This window comes from Lepisosteus platostomus, chromosome 11 (genome assembly GCF_059453375.1).
Source record: "Lepisosteus platostomus isolate fLepPlt1 chromosome 11, fLepPlt1.hap1, whole genome shotgun sequence".
Lineage (NCBI taxonomy): Eukaryota > Metazoa > Chordata > Actinopteri > Semionotiformes > Lepisosteidae > Lepisosteus > Lepisosteus platostomus.
The window spans coordinates 15,102,339-15,130,239 of record NC_142621.1 but is presented as its reverse complement, the minus strand read 5'-3'; the positions used below and the strand labels follow the sequence as shown (position 1 = coordinate 15,130,239).

Here is a 27,901-nt window from a genome sequence, read left to right as displayed (position 1 = left end):
AAGGCATTACTGAACTGAATATTTATTTTGTAGGTGAACTGCAGTAGGTGGTTAGTCCACCTTATAATAATCATCCAGCTCCAGTACTAAAAAGTGTGAGATCTCTGTCACACCAAGCACAGCAGATTCTGTAAGTTCATGAACAGTGATAATAAAACAATACACTAATAATAAAGGAAAAAAATAAAATTGGGCTATCAACACTGCAGCATGTGTTGGAAGATAGAATAACTGAAGGGAATACACTACCTTTTGGGACAATAGCGAAGACCAAAGACTAGCCATCTTCGGGGAATTATGGACCCAAGGCAGAGTCTGTTTTATCTCTGTCCAACAGTATCCTCTGATGTGCTAGTGGTCACCTCTTACCCAGTCTGTGTAGGTGAGACAAGTGGTATTCCTCCATGCATTGTAGATCCAGTGCAAAAAAACACGACATCCCATAAATATGATAACACTGTATTCAAAATCTATACTGTTTATCCCTTGTGTTGGTGTTTGGGCATTCCTCTTTTCTGAGCTTGTGCAGGAAATCATTTGAAAGAATTCCTGAAGCTTAAACTGCAAAATCTGTCAGACACTGGGCTATAAAGTAATAAAAGTCTTGCAAAAAAAGACAGACAATGACAGAGAAAGATGAGATCTATACATTGAAGGAGCTTGCAGGCAGTGTAGGTGTTCAAACATTTCTGGGGCACACTCCCTGACATTAGGTTCTGGCATCTGCAGATGTGTGCTTTGTTCCAGGGTTTTTTGTTTCCAGTGGGAGCAAAAAAGCTAAATAAGAAAACCTATAAAACAAAAACCAAAAGGGCAGGAAATGCAGTAGCATCAAGGAGAACAAAATAGTCTGCACTTTCTGTTCGTATGTAGTCCAGGTTGGCTCAAAACAGGGGTGTTCAAACAGGGACAGTGCACTCAGGAATGGTAATGTAAACCAGCTTGGTCATCCACATCCACACACACACTGATGGTACTCTCACACCTGCGCACATAACAAGACCACATCACCCACAACAGCAATAAAAGAGCATTTGTTATGAAGACCCTGAGACATCGTAGACAACATCGGCCAAGAGGAAGCAGAACACAGTGAATTCTGATTGCATGTGACTCTGACCAGTACTGTAGCTGCACAATGGATTTGGAGAACCAGAAGACAATGATGTTTCTGTAGTACCTCCTGCCATTGCCTTCCATTAAGTATGCCTTTGACCTGAGTGAAGAGAACTCTGAGAGCTGAATGTCTTGAACTTCTTGTTCATAACTCTTCCTCTCCACCAGCCGGTGACAGTAACAGTTCTAGCTGAGCTCTCTTTCCCAAGCATACAGTCGCTCTGGTTCTCTCATCTCTGTGGCCAACAGGAGCAGATGCTGCGATTTGCTTCTAGCGAAAGAAAACCAACTAGAACGGCCAAGTGACCTCCTCTTGTTCTGAAATTTGTCTCTGCCTTCCCAAGAAATACTCTCACCCAACACACACACAGACACCCAGCCTCATGCAAGCATGTGACAATGCAGTACGCTTGTACAAAAAGCAAAAAAAAAAAATTAATACAAAATTGAGAGAAACTGGAGTGAAAAAAAAGCACACGACAGAATTCTCCCATGGGTGTTGCTCGTGAATTGTAGTCTCTGCCTTGGCAGCACCTATACGTTGGTCTCCAGTCCGTTCATGTCAATGGCGCAGTGGTCCTTCTCGGCGCGTTTCGGCGGCAGCTGCTGCACTTTCTTCTTCTCCGGCCGCACACCCTCTTCCAGCTGCATGAGGCGGGCCACGTCGGGGGGCACGTGCTCCAGCTTGCCGCCCAGGGGGGGCTGGAAACACCCGTTCTTCTGGTAGGCCATCAGCTGCTGGATGCTGATCATGGGCTTTGTCTCGCAGATCAGGGGCACCTGATGGGAAAGAGAAAGGGATCGCTGTAGTCTAGGGCTTCCGAGTGACACTTGACAAATGCCCAAGCTGTGAAAAGCCATTTATGCTTTGCGACAACATTTACATATGAGACAAAATTGGATTTTTTGTATTCTCAAAATGTTATTTTCTTTCGCAGAGGTAATTTCCTACCAGATGATTGCCAATGTTGCCACGATTTGTTAAAATATTACAGGCTATGAAGAAATTATAAATGAATATATGCAACCCCCTTATATAAAGTGTCACCTAATAGCACTTACATTCAGAGAGCCATTATTAATCATGCTATTAGTTACAGAGTATTATGCTACAGTGCTACAGTTGTTCTGCTATGAAATTTTGAAAACCTCCTACAGTTCTGCTATATAGTAGAGCTTCTTCAGGACAGCTTCATTCAGACCACAGGCTAGCCATTTGGGCCCATTCTCCTCTGCATTAACCCCTGGAGCATAGAAAGCTAGAAACATAGTTTTGTGTAGAGAAATGACTGAGAGGTGAAGCTGTATAGAAAAAAATGTTTTTTAAAAGTGTCATGTAGAACTCTGGCTAAAGAGCATTATCTAGGAGAAATATGGGCCTCACCTCATCCCCTTCCTTGTTGAAGTCTTTCCGGCAGATATGGGCCATGATGCCTGTAGCCAGGGCGTCGCCCATCACATTGATCATGGTTCTGAATCTGTCCCTAGAGAACAGGAAGGACTTATGTAAATCACCTAGTCGATAAACTTCAGCAGTCTGGTTAGTTTAGAAACAATTCAGAAGTAGATTAGCTCTACAGTAAACGAATGTGAGTTGTTATTTTTGGCGGGCAGTGTGATGTTTGTATGATAAGACTTGCAGAAGATCCTTCTCACTAAACTCAACCTGCCCTGTCAGACCCTGCAAGCCACTGCCAGCATCTCAAAAGAGCAAATTAAAAAGCTTACTATCACTCACACTGACTAAAGGAGGGCCAGCTAGATCATGTCATAATTAATATATGATGTACAGGAAATTGTGCAGAGTGTGATCATCTGTTAGGCTCTTGGTAGTTATGAACATTGAGGCTCTTCAATATCTAAGCTTTACAAGCAGAAATTTACTGACTCACATACTTGCACATTCAGAAAGTTGTTTATGTAAGTTTGAGACATTTTCCACCAATAAGTTTGACAGAAGTAGAGTTTAAGAGTTCATAAGTTTCAGCCAAAATAAAAAAGGCCAGAGGCTGCACCAGTGTGAAAGATATACTTACAGTGCCCAATCCACAGCGATGATGAGGGAAATGTCATCAGTAGGCAATCCCACAGATGTTAGCACAATCACCATGGTAACCAGTCCAGCCTGAGGGATCCCTGCTGCTCCAATGCTGGCTGCTGTGGCGGTGATGCTTTGTAGTAGTAAAGAGAAGAGAAATGTCTTTAATATTTGTATTTTCTGTTATTGTGAAACCATCCTACTCTTTTAAACGGCTGTCTCTTGACATTCATCCCCAGATTGGCTTGTTTTTCATAAAACAGTTTCAGTCAAGTGACTACAGGCAGAAAAATATCAGAAACACGTGACTGTTTATCATTCCCATTCCCCTTCTTTCCCCCAGATGTGTGTGGACAGACCCAGGTGTTTCCCAGATGTGGAAAGTTTGAAAGATTATTCATAATCTCTGAAGTCAGCAGAAGCGAAACCTTGCACGATTCCACAGATCTCCTTAACCCATGCACGTTTTGATACTGCTGCTGCATGGAGAGGAAGAGCTGTATCTGATACAACAGTAAAAATGACACAATGGGAAAATGATTCTGACATGATTGGGGGGGATGGGAGAAAACCTTCATCCGAAAAGATCCCAAAACTGCTCTACCCTGCATCTCCTACTATATATCCATCACTGATATTAGCCATGAAACATCAGCAGCCTCACCATACAGCAGATCAGGTGGAGAACTGAGAAACCACTTCATCAATTGAATTAAGAGGAAACTATATGGAGGCCAGATAGTATCAACCCAGGATGGACTTCAGACAGGACACCTGAGTTAACACCCCTATTCCTATCAACAGTGCCATGGTGATTTTCAATGACTGGTTTGTGATCATGACCTTGGTTTAATGTCTCATCCAAAATAATTATAAATCAACATGTATTATACAGTTTGTCGATCTTTTTTACTGGCAAAAACTTAATTAACTTCACAACATTTTTGTTCAGAATGTTATCTCTTGAGTGGGTACACTGTCACTTCTAGTTTTCAAGATAAAATAAACTATTAGATCATTTCCCCACAGACTAACTACTAATTTTTCACTCAAACTCACAAGAGGACTGGGGAATTAATACACCCATTGAAAGCACTACTCTCATCCTTAAGAGATTTCCTTCTTCAAAGTTCTTTGAAAATGGGTACTATAAGTACATTTCATTTTTCTGAATGAATAATTTTCTGTTTTCATTGTTTCTAAAGCCTGCAAAGATTTTGATACATTTTTATTATGCCCATAGTTAACCAAGAATGCTGAATGCAAATTATATTAACAAATTAACATAAATGGTCAAAAGAGAACCGTGTATCAGGTTCAGTCACTAAAGGCCATACAAACTTCACAACAACAGTCTACAATACATTTCATTTGTTAAGTATCAATAACATTGTTTTAAAATAAATTGTTGAAAATAAATTAGCAAAACTGGATCTGCAAGTAATAAAAACAATGTTGATTGTAATAGCCACTGCAGTGTCTCCTACCTGATGGTGATGATCTGGCCGAAGTCCAGCTCGTAGTTGTTGACCTGGGCGATGAAGATAGCAGCCACCGCCTCGTACAGCGCAGTGCCATCCATGTTGATAGTGGCGCCCACAGGCAGCACGAACCGAATGATGCGCCTGTCGATGTGGTTGTTCTCCAGGAGGCACTTGAAGGTGATAGGCAGCGTGGCAGAGCTGCAGGGAGAGGCAGCCAAGACTCCTATTGTTATCACACTCTCACAGGCAGAAAAAACTCCAAGAGGTATGGAGCTGGCGTTTACAACTGCAGAACCACCGCATTTCTCCTCACAGTGCCAGCCTTGACCCCTAGCCTGAACCCTAAATTGAACTCTTTCTCTATCTGTCAACCTTAACACCCTACCTACTTCCAGCGCTGACCCTAGCTCAAACTGTACTCATAATCTCAGCCTTCCCCTGAACTCAAAACCTGTTACAGCAGAGGAATACAGACTGGTAGGCATCTCAAATATCTTGATGCTCCTGAACAGTTTTATTAGACAGTTTGTGCAACTGTTCACTAGTCAGTTAAAATGGGAAAACAAAGAAAATCTACTGAACAGATTGCTCATAGTGATGCTTGTTAGTTCATTGGATTGTTTTTTTTTTAAACTTGAGACTGGAGTTTGGGGGGTCGTACTTGTGTCAGTTCTTAAAGTCTCAAATGAGACGATTAATCATGTCACTCCTGCAAGTTGGTCAAAATCATTCAAACTCTGAATGGCAGGGGGTCACCCTTTTATTTATATCATATACAGTGCATATCATAATTTATATTGGTTACTTAGGTTTCCTTGGAGGAAGGTGCAGCAGGTGTGATGAAATGAGACTGTTGTGGTGCCTGTGATGGCGTTTCTGAATCTAGGGTGTTGTCTAAATTGCTCTCTAGCATTGACTCCAGCAACCCCTGGAGTTGTTTAGCTGTTACCTTTCCTCACATTAAGTGCCACCAAGTATGAAAGTGATCTGAATTACACTGTTTTTTCATAATGCTATCTAATTATCTTTCTCACTCTTTGAGTGCTTTTCTTGGGTAGTTATTAGAATCATATACTCTACTTTGCAGTATTCTCACATTGAAGTATTTTTTAAATAGTGTGTGACAGTAAATGCAAGTAAATCACTGCAATCCAGCTCTAAAGAGTGCTATACAGTATATAAGTGTTCATTTTTATTGCTGACAAAATTTTCCTCCTGCTCTGTCTCTAGGCTTTTCTTCAGGGCCAGAGTTTAATCCAAACTGCCCAGATGTTGCGGGATACAATTCCTGTTAACACAGTGGGGCAGTGTCCTTACCCTTGTGCTTTTCCCAGTTTCATATTTCATTCAATAGCAACCAGATGGTTTCTGATCCTCACAACTCCAGAGATTAAACAATGCATCTAGGAAAAATGCACAACTCACAAGGAAGTGTATAAAGATTATGTGTTTCATCTAACACTTCAGGGTGGTCAGAAATGGAGATTTTAATCATCCTCATAAAAAAATATGAATAAGACTTGTGTGCAAATATTTTTTTTAGGTTTAGGTTTGTTCAGAATGCACAAAAAAATTCTACTGGGAGCTGTGGTTCTGGATAAACAATTATATTGAATTCTTGTGGAACATCTGAAATTAAAATAAAATGGCGAGAAATTGTATCTGCAGTGCACGTTTAATTGACTCCATTCATTTGAATGCCTGAGAGGATAATTAACTTTTTTTTTACTCAACTGAAAGGCACATTTATTTTTTTACATACTGTCCACATTTTGAATGGTCAATTGTTAATCTCCTTGGCTGAAGATGACCTTTGTACAAGTATGGGGGTGTGAAGAATGTGCACACTTTCCTCTGACACATGCACGGTGGAGCCATTTAACCCACTGAAGCACACAAGTGCCTTTCTATTTACCATGGATTGGAGGGGTGATGTGACTCTCCCTAAAAACACTGCAAACTTGCAGGTCCAAACAAATTCCAGGGTTCACTGCTGCATAGGAAGCCAAAGAAACCCTAGCCAGCTCAAACTTATTCAGCTCCGGCTGCAACCATGCAATTCCATACTGGTCATAGTTAGCTGAGGGTCACTGCACAAGTTTAGGCCTCAATCTCTGCTATTAACGAGTGCCATAACTGGGCTGGGTTGCTCAGGAGCCCTCAAGAACTCTGTTATGGACTCTGTACGTGAAGCCATTCATCAGACATGCAAATATTAGTCCATAACAAATCTTCAGGCTGTTCCTTTCAAACAAAAATATGTGCATGTCTATTAAAGCAAGAATGTATTCTTTAAACAAATACGCACATCTGTGTGTAATTCAAATGATTCTTCTTTTCACATGTTTAAAATCAAAACCTGTTTGGAGAGTACACAAGACCCTTTGCCAACAGACAGGGAGAAAGAGATAGCTTTCTGTCAGGAGGCAGTACCTGGAGGAGGTGGCCAGGGCGATTAGAAGTGCTTGCAGGATTCCCCGGATATAGACAATGGGGTTCTTCTTGGTGATGAAGAAGTACATGCAGGGGAGGATGAAGAGGCCATGTAGCACCAACCCCAGCACCACTGTGATGGCATAGAAGCCCAGTTTTTTACCAATGGCTGAAGGGTCATCCATCTCCAGGATCTTTCCAGCAATCAGGAAGACGATGCCGAAGGGAAAGTACCTAGACAACACAAAACAAAGAAAGAGATGAGTCTCAACTAGGTCTTGTTTTTAACATGTTTTTTAAAGTCTCATGGAGATAAACCTCTTCCTCTAAAAAGTAATTCAGTTTTCTTTTTTCTTCAGAAATATCTCTACATATCTTCACAAGATGATATGTTCTCTATCATTTCGGTAAGTTCTTAATGTGATCTGATTTAGTTTAGAACCTTTCCACTGCACTTTGACACCCCTGGACCGAGTTATGATTTATCAACATTCATTGCCTTTGATGGTGGCTGGGCTGTAAAAATTATACATTTTTTATTCTTACACGAAATACTGCTATTTACACTTTTCAGTTTAGAAAACTGCTATCACTGTACTTGACAGTTTTCACTTGAGTTTTCAGAAGCCATTATTTGTCTCCGTTTCTCCATTTGCTCAGGTGATTTCTTTGAGCTTAGGGATCTCTTGCTTCTCCTTACTTTATTGTTCCAGGAACCTACCAGATAACTATGGCTACAATTTTCAGGACAGCTTCATTCAGACTTTGGCAGAAGTTGACGAGAGGGCTCCCATTTGGTCCCATTCTCCCCAGCATTAATCCTGTGGACACAGAGACCCAGCTGCTTAGTTGCATATACAGATGGATGATTCGTTTTCAACACTAAAGAAAATGTGTAATCAATAAAACCTGTCAATTCTCTCATACGACTGAAGGATTTCCTTGAAACGATACCTGCTGGTGTAGTGATCCACCAACAAGAAGTGGATTTAATAAGATACTTCAAAAGGTTGGTAATAGCCACAAAAAAACAGCATCAGAACTTTTTTACTCATGTGACAGTTGCATTATAAACCTGTGCTTAAAATAAAGAATTTTCTTTGCATATGCTTTCTTGTTTCTAATGAATGGATACGTTCAATTGGTTAGTTTGTTGAAGGTGTCACTAGAAAATATTCATTGTGGCCAGCATGGTGGCACAATGGTTAGCATCCCTTCGTTGCAGTGCTGAGGCCCTGGGTTCACTTCTGGATCTGGCATGCTAGTTGCATGGAGTTTGTATTTTCTTCCAGCATTTATGTGGGTTTCTTCTGAGTGCTCTGATTTCCTTCCAAAGTCCAGAAACATACTGGTAGGTTAGTTGACGTCTGGGAAAATTGGCCTTGGTGTGAGTGTACACATGTTTGTGTCTGTGTGTGCCTGCTATGTTCTGGTGTCCCATCCAGAGTGTACCCAGCCTTGCTTTGGTGACCTGAAACACTGAATTGAATGAAGAACATGGATGGATAGATATTCTTCCTAAATGATAAATAAAAATCTCTCTGTGTTTTGCATGCTCTACTGCTGCTGTGTCATGTTGTATGAAGGAAAGCCAGCCAGATGTAGTTACCCATGGTGGCCGAGAAGATGACAATCCCCAGCACGTTCATGCCTTCGTTGCTTCCGGGGAGTGAGCGGACAATGACATCGGGAGGGGGTGTAAGATCCAGGGAGAAGTTCTGGATGTCTGTGCCATTGTCGTCCTGGATCCCATAGATGAGAATCCTGCGGGTGGTGCTTTCAGTCATGGCGGCTGACTTGGGCGACTTCATGATTTGCGTGATCTTCGTTTGGTACTGCGAGGGTGTGACACAAGAAGAACTGCATGAGGGGAAGGCACGCAAGTCTTTGTGTCAGCACACAGTCCCTATCGAGTTTGTTTAAACCTCCCGGTGATCAGTTGAACTGGGACACACTGGATAACCCCCGTCTTATCTCATCTTCAGGAAAGGAATGTGACCCCCTCACACAGATTCAGTGCATCAAAAACTGTGATGCTTTGGCAAGACAGTATTCATGACATAGCAAAAATGTAAAATCAAAACAGTATAAAATGTTCCAGTCAAATAGAGTCAGCCACCAATCACACTTTTTCAAATTGATTGTAAGGAATCAAACTGAGACAAAAGATCATATATCAGTATCAAGAGATGGCCCTGCAAGCAAGGGGAGATTTTCCAACTTCACCAGTTATTCATCAACTCCCTGAAGTCAGTGGACAGCAACATCAAACTTCCTTTCACGTGCATTACTACCACCTGCCATTTTAATGTACTGTAGGTCTTCTACAGATGCCTTTTAAAGACTGCACTTTAAATAATGGAATCATACAGAAACCTTTTGACAAAAAACATTGAATGAATTAGGATTCACCTGTTTGAAAGTCGCTTCAATCAGGTTTGACGGAAACATGTTGCTGAAAAAGAAGAGAATATTTGTAACTCATCTGAATGAAAGAGAACCTAAACATTTTTATATCAGACTAGGAAAGGCCTGTGTTTCTCCACGCACTGAAACTTGATGGTGCTTCTAAGCAATCCTGATTATGCTCTTTGGTCATACTGCCTTCACAATTTGACCCTGCTGGAAAAGTATTTTATATGAAATCATGTCTCATTACAATCCAGTCACATACATTTGCTTCTACTGGTTGATGTATAATATTACCTAATATTTAGCAATTGCTATTACAAGCTTTTGTGAAGAACATCCCTAACAGTTAAGGATTTAAAGTAACACAGGCAAATGTTCTTATGTTTCTCATAATAAACAGATAAAATAAGACTTTGCCCACACCTGTCATGTGTAGATAAATTCCTAGTCCAGGACATTGTATATTGTCTTAATGCAGTATTAACCATATTTTAAAAAACAGCAAACACTGGAACTACAAGTCAATACAGATGTGACTTGAAATGCAAAGTGGTACCAAAAAATAAAAATAGCAACCTAGGTTGGCAGAGTTATGAGATAAACTAGGGTGAGCCATGTAATTCCAATAAATTGTGCAGTATCAAATTGAGAAAACACGGTGAACTTTAAAATGTCTAATTAAATTAAACTTTGTAAATCCTTATCAAGCTTGAAAACACAACGATGGTTTTGGTACTGCACTTCAGGGCTTGAATAGTTAGATATGTTAATGTTAGAAGATACAGTATGTTAATCCCTGTGTGAATATCTGGGATATTAATTTCTTTTCCTCTGTTTTCGTTTAGGTTTTGGATTCAAGGTGACCTCTCTCTGCCAAGAGAAGCTGGAATGGTTACTGTTTCTCACGGGAGCAAGTGCCCTTGGACCTGTATTGCAAGCCATTTCTTTAGTTTGTAATGTTATTACAAGAATATACAAAAATAGCACTGATTAAACACTGAAGCAAAAAACAAATTAAATAAACATTCTCCATAAGGACTGAGAATATCTGCATTTCAGGGGCATTCCACATCAACAGTAAGATTGGTTACAGGCACACAGAAACAGACATAATGTAAGAATATTTTAGAAAAATAACAGGCAGTTTAAGTTTAAGGCAGTCCTGTCTTAGAAATCAACTAATTCGCAAAGGATACATGAGTAAATTACTTTTAATTAGATTTTTCCAAATATTCTGGGTATTACATAGCTTTGCAGATTTTATTTTGCATTTTTGTAAGCTCTAAATCTACTAGCTAAATTTAGCCCTCCCTAGCACTTGTTGCTGGGCTGAAGTCTAAATGATTTTGTTCAAGGTTCTGACTTTATTCAAGCTACTTTCAGGTAGTACTGGACATGCTGAGGCATACTAGTGGTAGGTCCTTCAATAAATGTTATTTTAATGTGCTCATGACAACGCAGGACCCGAAGAGAAAAATACTTGCAAAGTTCCTATTTTCCCTATAGAGCAGATGCAGGTGTCTCATTCGCTTATCTGTTTAATTTTTCAAAGGACGTGAGCTTCCTGTGCCTCTGGAGAAACACACAGCATGCCAGCTGTAACCTTGTGCTCTCCATGCAAGTGTCTTAGCTTCCATACAAAAGGGTCAGATCTTTGGCATAAGAAGTTACAGAGCTTAACCCTCATTACCTTGTGTACCCTGCTGGGACTAGCATTATCCAGAGGAGAGGCCGAGTACTTACAATCACACTACAAGCACCTGTCCGCCCAGAGTCCACCCCCTACACTCTGCAGGAACTTTCCTCACAGCAAACACATGCATATCCCCGAAAAAATAAATTCACAGTAGTCACGTATCAGGACATTGGACGCTAGGGAAGCTGCATTGTAATGCTTAAGATGTGGGTAGATCCAAAAGTAAATCAAATCCAGGTTTCCAGCTTCCAGGATAAACACATAGCTCATTGCCAAAAGGACATAACATGCTGACAAGAAGGAATCTCTCTCCCCTTGTCACCCTCTAGAGTGTTTCCATTACACTGCCCCTGTCCCACGCCACTTGCCAAAGGCGATTCTCTGCTGTAACCACAGCTGATCAAGCTCAGACACTACTGTGTGTCCTGCTGCAATTCTGCTGAACCGCCTGGAAGCTTGCACACCTCCCACTGCAACCACAGTAATTTCACTTCTGACACCAATGTTGCACTTAATTGGGTAGGGAGCTCTAACATGAATCAAACCCCAGTCTCCAAGCCAAGACCATAACCATAAATTTAGTCTACAGCATCATCATTGTGGGTAATTTTTGTGAGAGTTTCATCATTATGGACTAACATGAAAGCAGTTTGTTGACGAACATTTTCATCATAAATTTGTCAATGAGTTTACCACTGATAGATGAGAGAAACTTTGAAATTGATGCCTCACACATGCTCTTTCCCGGGGGTCTCAAATTCAGAACATTACCAGAGAACCTAGTGTCATTTGGTTTTTGTTTCACCCGGGATCTGAGTTACATCCCGGGTGAAACAATTTCACCCGGACAGTAGTTTATCAAAGTATTTAATTGATTAAATACTGTAATTGTAATATTCTGAGGTGTTTCTTTAAGAGTTCTACATTGAAAGAATTGAATGTTTTGACTACTCAACAATAAAAGGACTAAAGAAAAATCAAATTCATTTATTTGAATATAAGTGAACCAATTAGTTACCAATTATTATTAAATAAAACCCCAAAAATACTAAGCCCTCAAGTAATTGTGACTGAAGCTCCATTTCTCTTTTGCTTTCCTCACCATCTCTTGAAACATGTTTCTACAGAATATTTATTGCACCACAGCTGTATTTTGTTCAGTAAAGGTTGGAGGACCGTGGCTAATATTTCAGAAAAAAAAACATTTATAACTAAAGTGTCACTCCTGCAGTATCAATAAAATAGCAATGACTCATTCTGAAGATTTTGTCCCAGCAAGAACAGCCAGGCAATGGATTAAAACAGCAGATTAATCTTGGAAATGTCCTAACATTCAACACCAAAAAGAAAAATTAAATTAGCTGGTGTTTTTTTGTAAAAAGTTGTCTTACATTTAAGAGCTTTCACAGTGCTTTAAGGGTCTCAGTGAAAAATGAATGAGGCAACAGTAAAACTGACTCTCTAATCCATGTATTCTTTCAGATTGCAGAAAATCTGGCTAATGTTTTTTTTCTATAACAGAACAGGACACTGACCCCAATGTTTCTAATTAATTCTAGGGATATTACTGGCAAATTAAAAGGAGGTACTGCTCTAGAGGAGATTTATAATCAATCCAAAGCACAGCTGTGCTTTGAAAAAGGAAAAACACAAGCCATGCACACCCTCCTACCTGTTCTGTATTCGTTTTTCTCTCAATACAGTAATATTTCTCCCCTGTATGTTTGGTCATAAACTGAATGGTCATTCCTGAAAGACTGAGGCCTGATTGATATCCCCTAACCTCACTAGTTACTCAAGTGATCTATTGAGCTATGGTGGTTGGAGAAGACAGCCAACCAAAAGGTTTTTAATCTTGGTCATCTTAATCTGCAGGAGGTTTTTGTATGGTAATTGTGTCCAAGCCAAAACTACTTGGACACCCAGCTTGCCATTGAGACGAAAAGTATTATCTACAGAATCAGATGTGTGTTTCCTATGTCTAATGATTTTATTGTATCAGACAGACAACTTTGGGCAGAGACATCAATGCCTAATTCAACTTTGGGCAGAGACATCAAAGTCTACACTACAAAGTCCTCACAATGTCTTGGAGTGAATCTATTCCAGCAATGTACAGGCTCGCCCAGACTTCTGAGATAGCTGATCCTGCTAGTCTGTTAGAGCACCTGCTGAAGGACAAGAGCCTCTGTCCCCAGACACTTATTAGCTTACATGAACTCTAAGGTTATCTGTAATTATTATATAGTAACTCTGCTAAAGCTTGTACAAGATGAGGGGGACTCTACGGAAATTTAACACCAGCACACTATATAGTTCCTGTGAGAATGCGGCACAGTTTTAAATTATTTCAGTATCTCCTTAAAATAATACTTAATCTCTGATTTTCCCTGAATTCCTGATTCTAGTTAGCAGTTCCTGCTACAAACAGTCTTGTCTCTTTCTCCTTGTCTGGCCTACTGCCAGTCTGTTGCAACCAAATGCATTCCAGCAGTCTACTAAAGTGGACAAGAGGGGAATAATGTAACAAGCAGGTCAGTTCTACCTGCTTTAAATAGTATCTTACATAATAGTACTCCAAGGATCTAAGAAAAGGCTGAAGCATTGATCTTAAGCACTTTCACTATCACTCTTTCCAATCTTATTAAGATACCACCAACAAATGTGATCTTCAATTGGATTGAAGGGGAAAGGTTACTAGAGATATGACCTCCTTACAACTTGATGTGGCGATAATCTGTGCCTACGTTTTTCTATATGTAGCCATTCATAGGAAGCTGTGAGTCTCATGAACTGTGAGATCAGCAGACAGGAAAGGGGAGGAATAAACAACAATAACTGTTGCGTACAGAACCTTATTAACTATTTGATTACAAACTGATGGAAAGCCAGTCACATGGTGTATTAACTGAGAACACCATGACCCTCAGTAAGAAGTGCGTATGTAGGGGCCAGCCAGAAATACTTTGCCACAACCTGTCTGTTTCTTAGCAACAGCAGACACTGACTTTCTTTTTATGTAACTTGTTCTAAAAAGCCAGAGACACTGACTTTGCAGCAGCGTCTTGTATGAAAGCTTGTAGCAATACAATACGAGTTTCGTAGACATTTAGTCCCAGAACTTTGTTTTTGTATTGCATTACTAGCCTCACTAAATTAATAGCAAGAAAGGAAATATTTTTGCTTTTAACATTATTCTAGTATACCAACTCTAGTATACCAATATTACTGCAACTTACAAATAAGCATGAATTAGTTAAAATGGACTAATTAAAGTTACATTCCACTTTATATAAACACCAGGCATCCAATCATAGAGTCCAATAACATTAAAAACCCCTTGACTTTCTTTGTTTAAGTATTCTGCGTATGAACAGGTAGAAGTACAATAATACAGCAGAACAGGTATTTCACAAAAGCAGTAATCAATGCAAGGATCTCTTACTGGTGCAGGTGGGGGTCAGTGTCTCTTACTGGGGCAGGGGGGGGGGTCAGTGCCTCTTACTGGGGCAGGAGGGGGGTCAGTGTATCTCACTGGGGCAGGAGGGGGTCAGTGTCTCTTACTGGGGCAGGAGGGGGCAGAAGGGGGTCAGTGTCTCTTACTGGGGCAAGAGGGGGGTTAATTCTCCTAGTGGCGTAGGATGGGAGACAGTTCTCTCTTACCGGATCAGGTCGAGCAGGGCGTCGGCGGAGCTCATGATGGGCTTGCCACTGTCCTCTGTGCTCTCCTTCTGCGCCGCGCCCCCCGGGTGGATGATGGACACCATGATGATCCCCACCACAACGGCCACGAAAGTTGTCCACAGGTAATAGGAAATAGTGATGATGCCCAGTCTGCTGGAGGCCTTGGCGTCCAGCGCTGCCAATCCTGACATCAAACTGACCCGGAGAAAGAAGAAGGAGAAACCTCAGTTAAGGATCACTAATTCTGTTTCATCTTAGCTAGATCCTAAGGTCTTATCTTGCAGCTAATATTAATCTTGTTAGCTTTAAAGGCATTTTCAGTACTTAAAAAAACAGCACGTATTCCAGAAGATGCTTGACCGTTATGACGTTTTAATACAGTGGGGAGATTAAAAACAAACAGACTTTATCATTCACCATGGGATTAACAAGCAGATCAAAACAGAGATGGAATAGCAAGATTGATTCAATCATGAAATAAACGTGGACTGCAGTAACATCATGCAAAAGACCAGTTTAAGTTCTGCTATTGGAAAACATTTTGCCGCTGGCAGCTTCAGGCACAACACTCTACATGCAGAGCACAGAGGGAGTATTCAGCCTGAAACCATAGGGACTGTTAAAGTAATGAGCTTAAGCATAGCTCAAATGTGCTAAGTTAGCTGGGTAATGGGATCCAATAAGGCCCTGTTGATTGCTGAGTGAGCAGCAGGCTTTTCCGTGGGAGATTTGAGGTAAATAAGAGCCATGAGATCAAGCCATTGCTGTGGCAGGGCCACAACCCCAGGCAAACTCAGAGGGGAGGGGAGACCGGACAGGTTGCGCATGTGGCAAGAGCTTAGCTAACAGGACTATTAAGATGACTCAGCAGCATCCATAACATTTTATAGCAGAAAACTTATTCTCACTATAAAAGCAAATTTTATTTTTTTTCTAACTGTTCAGCATTTTGTAGCACTCAGCAGGAGGTCAGTAATAGTTTTGAATCATTATTAAATACTAATTATTTAACTTTACACACACTCTAAAATATTATACGATAATGTGTATAAATCCTAAAAGTAAACTGACTTCCAAGGCAGTGCAATAGGAATCTCTGTAGGACAAGACACATTTTAAAGCAGTACACAGATTTTGTTTGTACAGCAACTTGTGTTTTTGTAAGCCCTTGTAAAAAACTAGAAGGATGTTTCTGAGACTCAGTCTGGTTAGGGCTCTGGACTCCAGGAATGGGCAAAATAAGTGCTTTGTCATTGGCTAGCCCTTCCATTAAGAGCCTGTATCGTTAAAGTCAAGGTATGGAGCTGACTAGGATCGTGAGTTTTCTAGAAAATCCTTCAGAATCTTCACTCTAAGCATTTTCAATCTGCAGAATTGGTTTTGCAGTGAAATCAGCTTATGTGAGTAATCATATGTTTTTAGCCCTCTGTTTCCCCCGTTCCAGAGTGTCATTCTGACAGTCGAGCGCTCGTCCTGCCCTCAAAGCCTGGAAGCCAAATGGTTCATCCTTGGAACACATGGAATAGAGTGGGATTTGTCCCAGTGGACCAGATCAGTTATGAAAATCTGATATATTTTTTTGCCAATTGAAGTATTACCATTAAAACAGTCACTCACAGAGCTTTATTCACAAAGACTCAGGGCCCTCTTTTTCTTTCTTATGCTACTGCATACTCAAATAAAATAGTGGATCTTACCCTTAGAGTCTCATCAGGAAATATTTTTTTCTCATACCTTTGCTTTATTTTATATCAACATTTAGAACTTTCTTATGTATATATGCTTATATTATGAATAGTAATAGCTATATTCTGAATATTACAAGGAGCATACAGTGACTGCTCTTTTTATTTGATATGGGATTAAAATTTTAATCTAAATTTTTCCTTTCTCATTACCTAGAACAGGATATACAGTAGATGAGAATAAATAATTCGTCCAATCTTGCTTTTTTGCCGGCAATCAAGCATTAACACATACCAATTCCTGACTTACAAAAGTGACTTGCTTTTGCACCCAAAAAACACAGTCGGGTATTTATTGTACTGGAGCAGTCTGGGTGAATTACCTTACACATGGGTTCAACAGTGGTGTCTAGTGTTTGAACATGGAACTTGAACCCAAAGCCTTTCTGAAACAGGTCAAGAACCCTAACAGCAATTCTACACTGCTGCTACTGTTTTTCACCTCAAAATGCAAAACTAATAAGAATATGATCAAACCAAATTTCATTTTATTTTCATTTTTGACACAACCATGCATTGCATTTAAATAAAGAAACGTGTATTAACGTGTATTAAAAACAGTTAATTAGAAAGTGCTGAATATAGTTCTAGCAGCATCAGTTACAGCTAATTTTATAGAATAAAATGTTCTGATGGACAAAATAGTTCACAGTGTTAACAGGCATATAATATGAACTCAGTGAGGGTTATAAATGACATGCAGAGAAAGATAAAGAGTTTGTGGGTTTAGAAAAAGAAAAATGACTCCTGGGTATTTAGTTTTATACTTTGATTTTCCACAAAATTGTATGTGATTTATTTCACAGGGTGAGACTGCACTGCAAACTATTCTCGGCACAGAGGAATTGATACAAACAGGGTGGCTAGGAGAGGATTAAAGGTTCTCAATAAGCAGTATGAAAATGTGGGGATATGACAAACCCACACTTCAGAGTTATGCATGGAGAGCAGAATTATGCATGAAAAGCCTCTCTGTCACCTTTGCAATATAACTGCACATTCCTGCCCTCCCCTTGTTCCAATTTAAACCTATTCCCCTGTTCCCCCGGCTACCCTAATTCCTACCCTATTACTTTTATTGCTATGAGGGGAAAGAGATAAGTTCCCCACTGCTTATTAGGACTAGCAATTTTGAGGTTTTCCAGCTGTTGGGTGATGAGCTTTTGCCCTTTGAATAATTTTGCATAGGAAGATTTGAAGCATGAAAATGATGCAAAATATATTGCTTCTCAGTCACTTTGGTATTATCTAAATATGAGCCTGCTACAGGGGGCTCTATTCAAACAATGGATCAAAGTGCAGTGGGGATTTTGTTTCCTAAAGCAATATGCAATAACTGTTTCTGTTCATAATCATTTCTTCCCTTGCAAGATTTCCATTACACTGAGTGGTGTCTAAATGTTTAGCACACTCTATTCCAGAAGCTGTGGTAATTGTAAATAAAATAAATATTGTCATTTATCTACAACCATTAGTCTTACTAAAAGCAGCCTTTTAGCATTTGCTTTGAGTGAATGTTGCCTAAACTATGTTGGTATGAATGCATTTTTGGACTGAGGTATGTGAAAGGGCACACTATGAAATTGATTTACATAACTTACCCATAAATATTTGTTTTTTCACCTTTAATGTTAAATGTTACATTCAGTTGTAATCACTAATGTCTTCTTGTATGACTCTTATAAAGAAGCAGGAAAAAGTCTAAAACACTTTTCATATTCAACTATGATTTGAAACCACATGATATACAGATGAATCTGAATTCATCACATCCAGAGATTCAGCACAACTGGGACAAGAAGGGAACTCACTTAAACCTTAAAACCTTTTAGCACTTATTTTTAGGCTGATATGGTTTTAAAAGGGTTCAGCGGGATGTTTTTTATTTTTTCTTTGCAGTTTTCAGTTTTTCATAATTGAAAATAAATATTGAACGCAGTATGAGCTACACAAGAAAAATCTGAAATGAAAAACAATATTTCTGAGGACAGTGGAACACAATGACAGAAAATGTACAGTATGTCTGTATAAGTGGCATTTTATTTGCTCTCTCTGAACTGCTTTACGAATGGTGGAGTAGCTTTATGACTTGAACTATTTTGTATGGATATATCCATTACAATCAACAGTGTATGAGTGCTCATAGAAATGGTCTCTGAAGTACTACTAAACAAAACATCTAAAAGCACTGCACAGGAAATTATCTGTTAGTGGCACTCATAGTTTTAATGGTCATCAAACAGTGTTTTTGCAAAAACAAGAAACCACAGAAGCCAAATTCAGTCAAACTGAAAAGCAAATAATTGCATGTATTCCCAATTTCCAGGAGGTAAATTACACAGAAGGAATACATTTGTTTAAGCTGGATTGTGCTAAAGGGAGAGACAGAAGGAATTCTGTACTCTGTATTTAAACAGTGGACCAATCTTTTGTTCAGAGTCTGATTGTGTCTGACAGAAGTGGTATTTTCTGCAAAATACTAAAAAAATAATAAAGCAAGCTCTCTGTGGTAAAGTATTTTACATCTGAACCTCACTTCCCAGTTACTCCCAAGTTCCCAATTGCTCCCAAGTTCCTATAATGAAAACCAGCAACTCATCAACCAGAAATTTCCATATGGGAGAGTCCATGCAGGAAGTACAGTGCTGATAAAAAACCCTCATTATGCGGGTTGTTAAAATAATCCACTTGAACGAAAGTGTGTATTTGACAATGGGTACATCACCTCCAGTAAGAAACATAATGGACAAACATTGTCAAAAGGCAGTTGCAATTGTTTAGACTGCAGCACACAGTGTTCAGCCATGCTGAATGTTTCAGACATGGACACATGGTGAGAGTGATGAGATATCACCTCACTCATTTCATCATCAAATCCCAGGGGCTTTGACCTCAATCCAAGCTAGAAACTAACAGACCCTTTTAGGAAAACCATTTTTTTAAACAAATGACGTTTTTCTGGTTGAAGCATGACTGCAGTAGAAGTTACAGCAGGAAAATGCAGCATGCATGAAAATAAAAACTAAGCTCTTCTGTATTCATTTGAAAAACGTTGTATCAGGCAATTCCCTTTACAATACTTTTTTGTAAGTAAATATCTTCACTTATTTGAGTCAATATGGAGTCGGCAGATTTATGGCCTTGAATTTTTTTACAGAGGTCTGCTGCAATGGCGTTAACATTCCAAATGAATAGATTTTCTGGGACAATAACTGCAACAACATAAATTGGTTTCCTTATCAACTCTTATCATTGAATGATCCCCTTAAGTTTTAGAAATTGCCACTCTTTGATGTACCTTATTCTTTGCCCTTTGTGTACATGTTGTACAGAGGGTGCTATACTGTAGGTATCCAGATGTGGTTAAGTTTGAAAAAGATAAAACCAAAAAGTCTAAGGAAAACATTTCTAAGAATCAGAATTATGTGTTCCTGCATGTATCATCACATTCAAATGGTTTTCTAAATCAAAGGAAATCAAAAGGACCGAAATGTTTAAAAAATCCGAAAGTGATGTGTGGAACCATATCTCCATTCAAGAAAAAAGTACTTTGCCAGGCAATTCTAGCAGAAAGGAAAATTGTGGAATGGCAAAATTTTTGAACAGTGAAAAAAATGCAGACAGCCTGAGTCTTTAATATTATCACTGCAGTGACTCATATTGTCAGACCAATATGACATTTCCCAAGATCTCTGTTCCCAAGAGAGAAACAGAGATACTGAGAGGAATTGGGATAAAGAGTGAAATACAGAGATAGTCCCATAGGAATTTCCTTTTGTTTCCGTGGAGAGGGCTAGCTAGCTTTATGGATCAGGATATCAGAGAGATTAGAGTGATTAGAAGAAACAATATAATCCCTTGAAGAAAGTAATGGCAGAACATTAACAGGCAGCACTTGGTGACTAGTCACGTTTGCACAAAGAAGTCCAATGCTAGCATATTATCTCACAAAGAGCTTGAGGATGGATTTTAAAAACAAATACACACTATGTGGTATAAACCCTTCGTCCTCACTTGCTTGTTCTGCCTTCGTGATTTTTTTATGATTTTCACTTATATTAGGAATGATATTGCTGGAATTGGAGCCCCATCTGACTGACACAAGGCTTGTCTATAACTGTTTCTCATTTGGGGAGCCAAGAAACCTTCTAAAGAGTGAAGGACATTAACCAAAAGCACCGAGGACCCTTAACAGAGCTAGGAAGAGTGAGTTTAGGATGTGTTTCCATCACTTAATTCTATATTGATTTGCTGTGGTGAATGTTGTGGCATAAAAAAAGAAAATTCACTTTTCTTCCAATGAATTAATTCATGCATTTATACATATTTTTCTATTTATGTTTCACTGGGACAACAAAATATTGAATACTTTGTGGAATATTTGGGAATATTTAGAATTTAGTATATTTATTTGGGAATATTTAGTAAAATAGGTTTGGCTTAACTGGCTTGGTTAATGGGTAGCCTCATGGTCATAGGACTAAGAGACTCGAACCCCATTCAGACTGAGAAAACCAAGGGTAAGCTGCAAGGTGGAGATGGGTTGGAGGAGGGAAGCTTGTGATGAATACAAAAGGAGGCCTTTGAGATCAGTCTATGTAGCTAGTTTGGTGATGATGGTGATCAGGTGCAGCTGTGTGAGATTGACTTGTCATTGTTATTGTTATCCCTGCTGAACTTCAGTTAATAACTTCCATTTTTGTTATATACCCATCCAAAACTGACTTTTCAGGTTTCCAAAAACCATCCAACCACGCACGGACAGAATGAGAAAATGAAGACAGACTCCACCTGCTCTCCCACCTTTGCACCATCCATTTTTAACACATCACAAGATGTGAGCAGCCCCACACAGGAAGTTCAGCGCCAATGGGAGAAGAGACCAACAGCACCAGAAGTACCCAGGAACTTGCAATGTTTGCCATAACAGTCTGTGCTGGAAAAGCCAAGGCTAATTAATTTCACCCCTAGTGTGGCCAGCTGTGGGCCGCTGCATTTGGAATCCCATGTAATTGTAGAGTAGGTTGGCAGGAAAACAGAGCACTTTGCTAACTCCAGCATTGGACTAGCATTGGACTCCTTCTACTTCAACATCATTTTCCAATTGAAGCGTAACCTGACAGTTTCTTGGCAGAAAAACATTCTATATAACTGCTGAACACAGCTCTGAAAATAATCTGACTGTTTCAATTCCAGTCATGGTTCTTGTCACACTTCTGTTTTGTTACTGTTTCTTTATCTTGCAATGCTGATCCATGAGTTTCCATGAGTAAAATCCGCCCATATTCTAACCTCTTTATCAAATTGATGGTTGCCAGAGCCTGTCCTGGCAAGCAATGGGTACAAAGCAGGATACGCCCTAGTATGTTTTTGGACTGAGGGAGGAAACCCATGCAAACATGGGTAGAACATACAAACTCCATGCAGATAGCACCTCATGTACAGAATTGAACCCAGGGCTCCAGAGTTGCAAGATAGCAAGGCTAATCACTGTGCCATCACTCCACCCTAGTTTTATATTAGCAATGAGATATTAGCAATATACAGTTGTTCCATACTAAAAAACAGTAAAAAGCAACAAAGAAGTCCTGAAAGACTGCAAGCAAGTCTACAAGTCTACAGTTTGCAAACAAAAATACAATATATTGCTACAACATTCTAATAGCATTATTTTTTAGAGCTAGGGTCCAGGAAATCCTAGATCTAGTCATTTGTAATTGCCTCTGTCTGTACAAACCGCTTAATCCACAAAATGATGGGGTTACAAACAAATGAACTCTTTACAGTGAAGGTGAAGTCTGCTCTGATGTGAGCAGTAGGTAAAGATGTTCTTCATCTGACAGTGACATGGATCCTGTTGGTTGTAACTAGAGCACAACTCACAGGGTCTCAGCACAGGGTTTAACCACATCAAATGAGGCTGGGACGTCACTGGTATAACTAATCTAGAGCAATTAATCCACAGCTCTGCTCCCAGAAATAATCAGCTTGAGTTGTTACCAATATCGTTAAACCTTCTTACTTTCGCTTAATTTACTCTTTTTGAATTTTTGATTTTGCATGGGGAGACATGTTTTTCACAGCAAATATCATAAAAAATATATCATAAGTGCTCAGCTCCGCTGACATTCATCAGTAGCACAGGGGCAGTTTGGTTGACATTTAGTCTTATAAAGTGACTCACGTCTAAAATATTGATCAAACCTTTAATTTGGTGTAATAATGTTGCTTAAAAACATGTAATTTACTGTATTTTGGATAGCTAGCCACTTTCCTAAAATACACCTATCAGCACTCATACAATCTCCTCAGAAATTAACTGAAACTGTTTGAAAATGTTCCAAAACATTCATTTTCATTGGCAGAGAGGTGTTCATGGCTGGTACAGGAGAAAGATACCTGATTAGAAAAAGGACTCTTACACGAACATGAGACTCTCTAAAGGAATCTGATAAATAATTTTCACTCATTCACTTTTCCTTTAGAACAGATATATTTCCCTGTGTTTCAAATTATATGTAGACCCCTTTTATGTTATACATTTTGTGTGTTTAAAAAGAAATAAAAAAAAACCTCTCGGGGAAGTGGGTTGTTGCACTTTATTTTCCTTCTGTGACATGAAGTGTGAGAAACAAAAGACTCCTTTAGTCAGAAAGGTTTAATTATTGCCGATGAAAATGTTTTAGAAGAATTTTGGGAGGATTTAGGATACCCTTCCAAAGTTCTTTTAAAGAACAGAACCCTGCTGTGTGACATAGAGTAAACAATGTCAAAACCAAGCCACATACACGTGTGTACTGAGGAATAAATGGATGAAGGGAAATAAAGCTGGAATATAGAGTAAAACAATCAATTTATAACAGAGCACGAATTCCAGATTACCAGGCTCAAAGGTCACAGTCTGTCCCGCAATCCTACTCTACATATAAACTTCAAAAAAGACCAAACACCTGAAAAAGCCAAATAAATTTGATTTCTGAGGTAAATGTATGTTATTTACTGCCTGTCTATTCATCACAAATGAATTCCCTTATATTGTAGAACACAGATGAGGGAAAAAGCAGCTTTAAAAATATTTGGAACTGAAAGGGATAATTTAAAAGATTTGTATTTCCTGATTTGAAATTAGCAATTGCTGTGCAGTCTGTAATATCCCCAAACTACCTGTTTGAGATCTCCAAAGCATGCAATGGCAAGCCACACAGCTTTTTTATTAGAGTTGTTCATCTTTATTATTATTATTATCAAGATCTTTGATACTACGCAGAGAAATGACGCTTCCCTTGCTGAAAACAACCAGTGAACTAAGGATCCCTTGAGCAGCTCTTCACCAGACCTTGAACATTCCTCCACCTCATCAGTATTAGACAGGGAAAACCAAGCCACCTTCATCAGGTTGCATGTCCTGGATGTGATAGGGAAACTACCTTTGTTTGAGCAGGTTCTCATTTAAGCTCTTTTTTGATAGATGCAGCTCTGTTTTTCCACTCTTCTTTCCCAATAATTTGCAAATGCCTTCCACACATTTATCAAATAGGAAAGAGCAATGCAGTCCCTGTATGTATGTTCTTCCAACATATTTGTGAAAAGGTTAGGAACCTCAGACAAGCAAAATGTGCAAAGAATATTTTACAGAGCAAAAGAGCTAATGCACCACACTAATAATAGGACAGGTAGGGTTAATAACGTTGGCTTGATTGGTCTGTCAGAACTGGCCTGAGATACCCTCCCCTTGCCTGTAACAAAGAGAGAATTTAAATGACAAACCGCCTAATCCACAAAATGATGGGGTTAGTGAATGATTTACTGAATCCAGCAGATTATTCCAGTCCAGTAATCATCCAGAATAAATAAATAAAGAATTCTTTTTAGAATAATGGACATATAATCCACAAGACCACATGTTGTGTTGGAATTCAAATTCACAACTTGAGGGGAGGCAGAGGGAGTGCTTTTATTCTTCTGAAATTGTTTGAAAGAAGAACAGAACCAAAGAAAACTAATCTGAATCTCAGAGAGAATTCATTTTTTTTTCATTTTTGTTTGGGTTCTGTGTTTGACTACATTTTCATCAACCCCCTGAATTGTCATCTGAGGCCCTCTTGATTAAATCACAAAACATATCCAGGAGGGCATCAGGGATTCTGCACATTGTAATTACATATTACTGTTTTAATGTTGCCTTAGAGGGAAACGGCTTTCATCTATCCTCAGTATCTACAGTACATCCCAAATGTTCACACAAAACTATTTTCAAAATACTAAACTGAAATGTGGCTCCATTGCTTTTGTTTGCATAGACAATTTAGAAACAGACAGCATGGTGCCTATTTGATCTACCTGCATGAAAATTCAGAAGCAACTATCTTTATATGTGTCTAAACATAGAAGGATACCACAGAAAGTATCCATGAGTAAAAAGTATTGTTATGAATAATAATAATAATAATAATAATAATAATAATAATAATAATAATAATAATAACAATAATAATAATAATAATTAGGAGAGCACACACTAGCCTTAAGAAACCCGACCAGGCTGGGTGCTTGGTTTCCAGAGCAGACATTCAGTAGCACTATGGCACACATAGCTAAAGCATTGTTGAGGTTCAGTACGGTGGCCAAAATAATCCAGGTTTGCCACACAATAGTGATGCCTGTGACTTCAGTTGTCAATGACCGCACCTCTCTTCCTAACGGCACTGACTCCCCTATAGGCGTGTCACGGTTACACACAATCCTTCACAATCCCTTACCAATTCCCACAGACCCAATCACTCATGTCGGCACCCAACCATATAAGGACTATTCACCACGCTCAGTATTGGTTCACCAGAGGACCTCCACTTCCCTGTAAACCTTAGTACTGCACTATCATTTATCTGACGTTCCGGTTGCTTGACCTACGCCTGTCGAGACTAGTTTAAAGGTTCTGCGATTTGGATAAGTACTGCGACTTCTTCATGATAGCACAGCCCTCATACCAGCCCGATCCTGCGTGAAGGTTCAGTTACAGCTAGGGCACTTCGCCGTAACAAGTCGCTGTGGAGCCTCGAGCTCATAAAAGGGCAAATGGCTCAGAAAAGTGCATGTTCCTGGAGGAAAGCATTCATCGTCCCCCTTCCTCTTACAAAGTCCCAGGGGATGTAGCACTCATCTGAATTGGCTAGAAATTGGTTATTTCGAATTAGCAGGCTGTAAAAGTAATCATACTTGGCTACCACAAACTTAAAATGAAAAGGAAGAAAACAGCTCAAGATTTTGCCTTTAATAAGAGAACTCAGCTGCTGACCACTACTACAAACTATATTGGTTACAATATTAATTATATTTTCAAAACCTATACTGGTAAGTAGTACTGTCATCATTTGCTGGCATCCAGTTCTCAGAATGTGGACATCAACATCATGCACCATTGCATCTCTTGGGTGCATGCACTGTCTATGAGGATTCTGAGGAGGAATACTGAACAGGAGTCAGTTATTAAAAGAGTATGATATTGCAGGGTTTATGTTTTTAGCTTTTATCAGGAAGCACTGGGATGATGTCATTGAATAGTTCTAATTAGGATCTACAGCCTTTATGTGTCCACTGGCAATTGACACAATGCCCATTGGGACTCTTCTGCTGCTGGCTGGGGACACCATAATGTAATCCACTTGTGTTGAGTTACATGAAGGACAGTACAACCAGTATCCATCACCATGGGATCAGTACTCCTCCTGTGCCATTTTACATGTAACATGAACGTAAGGAGCTTATTCTGCAGAGCATTTACTGACGGCATTACACTTTCCAGCTTTATGTAAAACTTGGCTTAAGTCTTCACTAAGAAGTTAAGAAACGTGTTCATGGGTATGTCATAAACTCAAAAATGGGAATTTTGCAATGTGTTCTGATCATGCTGTTCTCAATATTTATTATTTCTTTAAATAATAATGAAATATTCTTAATCTAGTTTCCCATGTGACCATGTGCCTCCCGCATCTGCCAATCTTTTGAGACATGAACAGGATATTAGTTTTGTTGTTTTGTGATAATGAATATGGAGTAAACTATTTTCCCTTGAAGGCTTTGGAATTTACTATAGGTAATATTCATTATTTTTACCCCCGTGTGTTTAGATGCAGTCCACCACTTTTAAAGTGGAACTGCAACACTATTTTTGATTTTGGGGTTAGGAAGAATCAGCATTGATCAGTGCATTTCAAGCCACAATAAAAATAAAATGGACACAGTAACTTGTAAAACCTTCAATTTCCAAAATTTCCACGTTTGCTCAGTGCCATGATCTGCAATTCAGAATGAGGCAACAAAACTTCTGGTGATGTGTTGCTGCCTTATTACATTGTAAACAAGCAGGCTTATGAATAAATCTCTTTTAATCCAATATAAATTTTGCACTTGATTTTGCCGAAGAATGGAGCTTACTTATTAGGTCTGCATGCAGATCGTGTTGGAACATTTCTGCTGTTAAATGTCTGCGGTACAACCTGTGCTTATTTGCTAAAACTTCACATTACATTAGTCATTATGGAAACTAGCAAGCAGGAAGTGCCACATCATGTTGCAATTTGTGGGAACTCAAACGCAAGTGACTTAAAGCACCTTCACAAAGTTCACGATTTTATGGTTAATTCAAAATTTGAAAAATTGTTGTAGGAATTAATTTATTTTGTTCCTGAGATTTAATAACCGGTCTGAGAAATTGGGACTGCAGTTCCTCTTTAACCCTATTGCAGTAAAAATCATTATTTAAGCTAACCAGGGCAGGACACTGAGAACTGTTGCATGAGTAGCTGAACATTCTGTGTACTTTGTCATTTGAAAGTCCAAATATATATTTGCCTCCTGACACAAAATTTCATTCTTTATAAGGTAACACAAAAGGTTGGTCTCTGCTGCAGTTAATGTATAAAAGGTACTCAGCAAAGTTCATGCTTGATTCTTCAGCTCTTCTAAAGAAATGTGTTTCAGGTGTTTTGTAATAAACATATTGCAAAACTTTGACAGTCTGCTGTGACATATTGCATCCCTACACTGTACAGTGCCATACTGTACTTGAGGTGTCCTATTACTACTGTAAGTGTTCTTGGCAGTAGATGTGTTGGTGTCTTAATCGTGCTATGTAACCTATGCTTCCAGGACAGGCTCTAGCTTGTCAAAACCATTATCAGAACAAGCTACTATCAGACAATGGATGAAGTGTAAAGAAGACATCCCATTGATGCTTCCATCCTAGTAGCTAACAAACAGATGCAATAAGCAAGTACAAACATGTGCAAGTTAT

General features: G+C 39.2%; 1 protein-coding gene across 1 annotated transcript in view; it reads right to left on the bottom strand.

Annotated features, from left to right (window-relative positions):
- Positions 1–6: 6 nt before the first annotated feature.
- Positions 7–27,901, bottom strand: part of slc1a7a (solute carrier family 1 member 7a) — a 51,067-nt gene continuing 23,172 nt past the window's right edge. The window contains exons 3-11 of the mRNA XM_088598659.1: positions 14,843–15,058; positions 9,484–9,526; positions 8,681–8,906; positions 7,793–7,892; positions 7,072–7,305; positions 4,642–4,836; positions 3,153–3,287; positions 2,501–2,600; positions 7–1,896 (exon numbers count right to left, since the gene is read on the bottom strand). Of these exons, the coding sequence (XP_088454785.1) occupies positions 1,651–1,896; positions 2,501–2,600; positions 3,153–3,287; positions 4,642–4,836; positions 7,072–7,305; positions 7,793–7,892; positions 8,681–8,906; positions 9,484–9,526; positions 14,843–15,058 (1,495 nt within the window). The 3' untranslated portion in view covers positions 7–1,650. The remainder of the gene's footprint in view (positions 1,897–2,500; positions 2,601–3,152; positions 3,288–4,641; positions 4,837–7,071; positions 7,306–7,792; positions 7,893–8,680; positions 8,907–9,483; positions 9,527–14,842; positions 15,059–27,901) is intronic.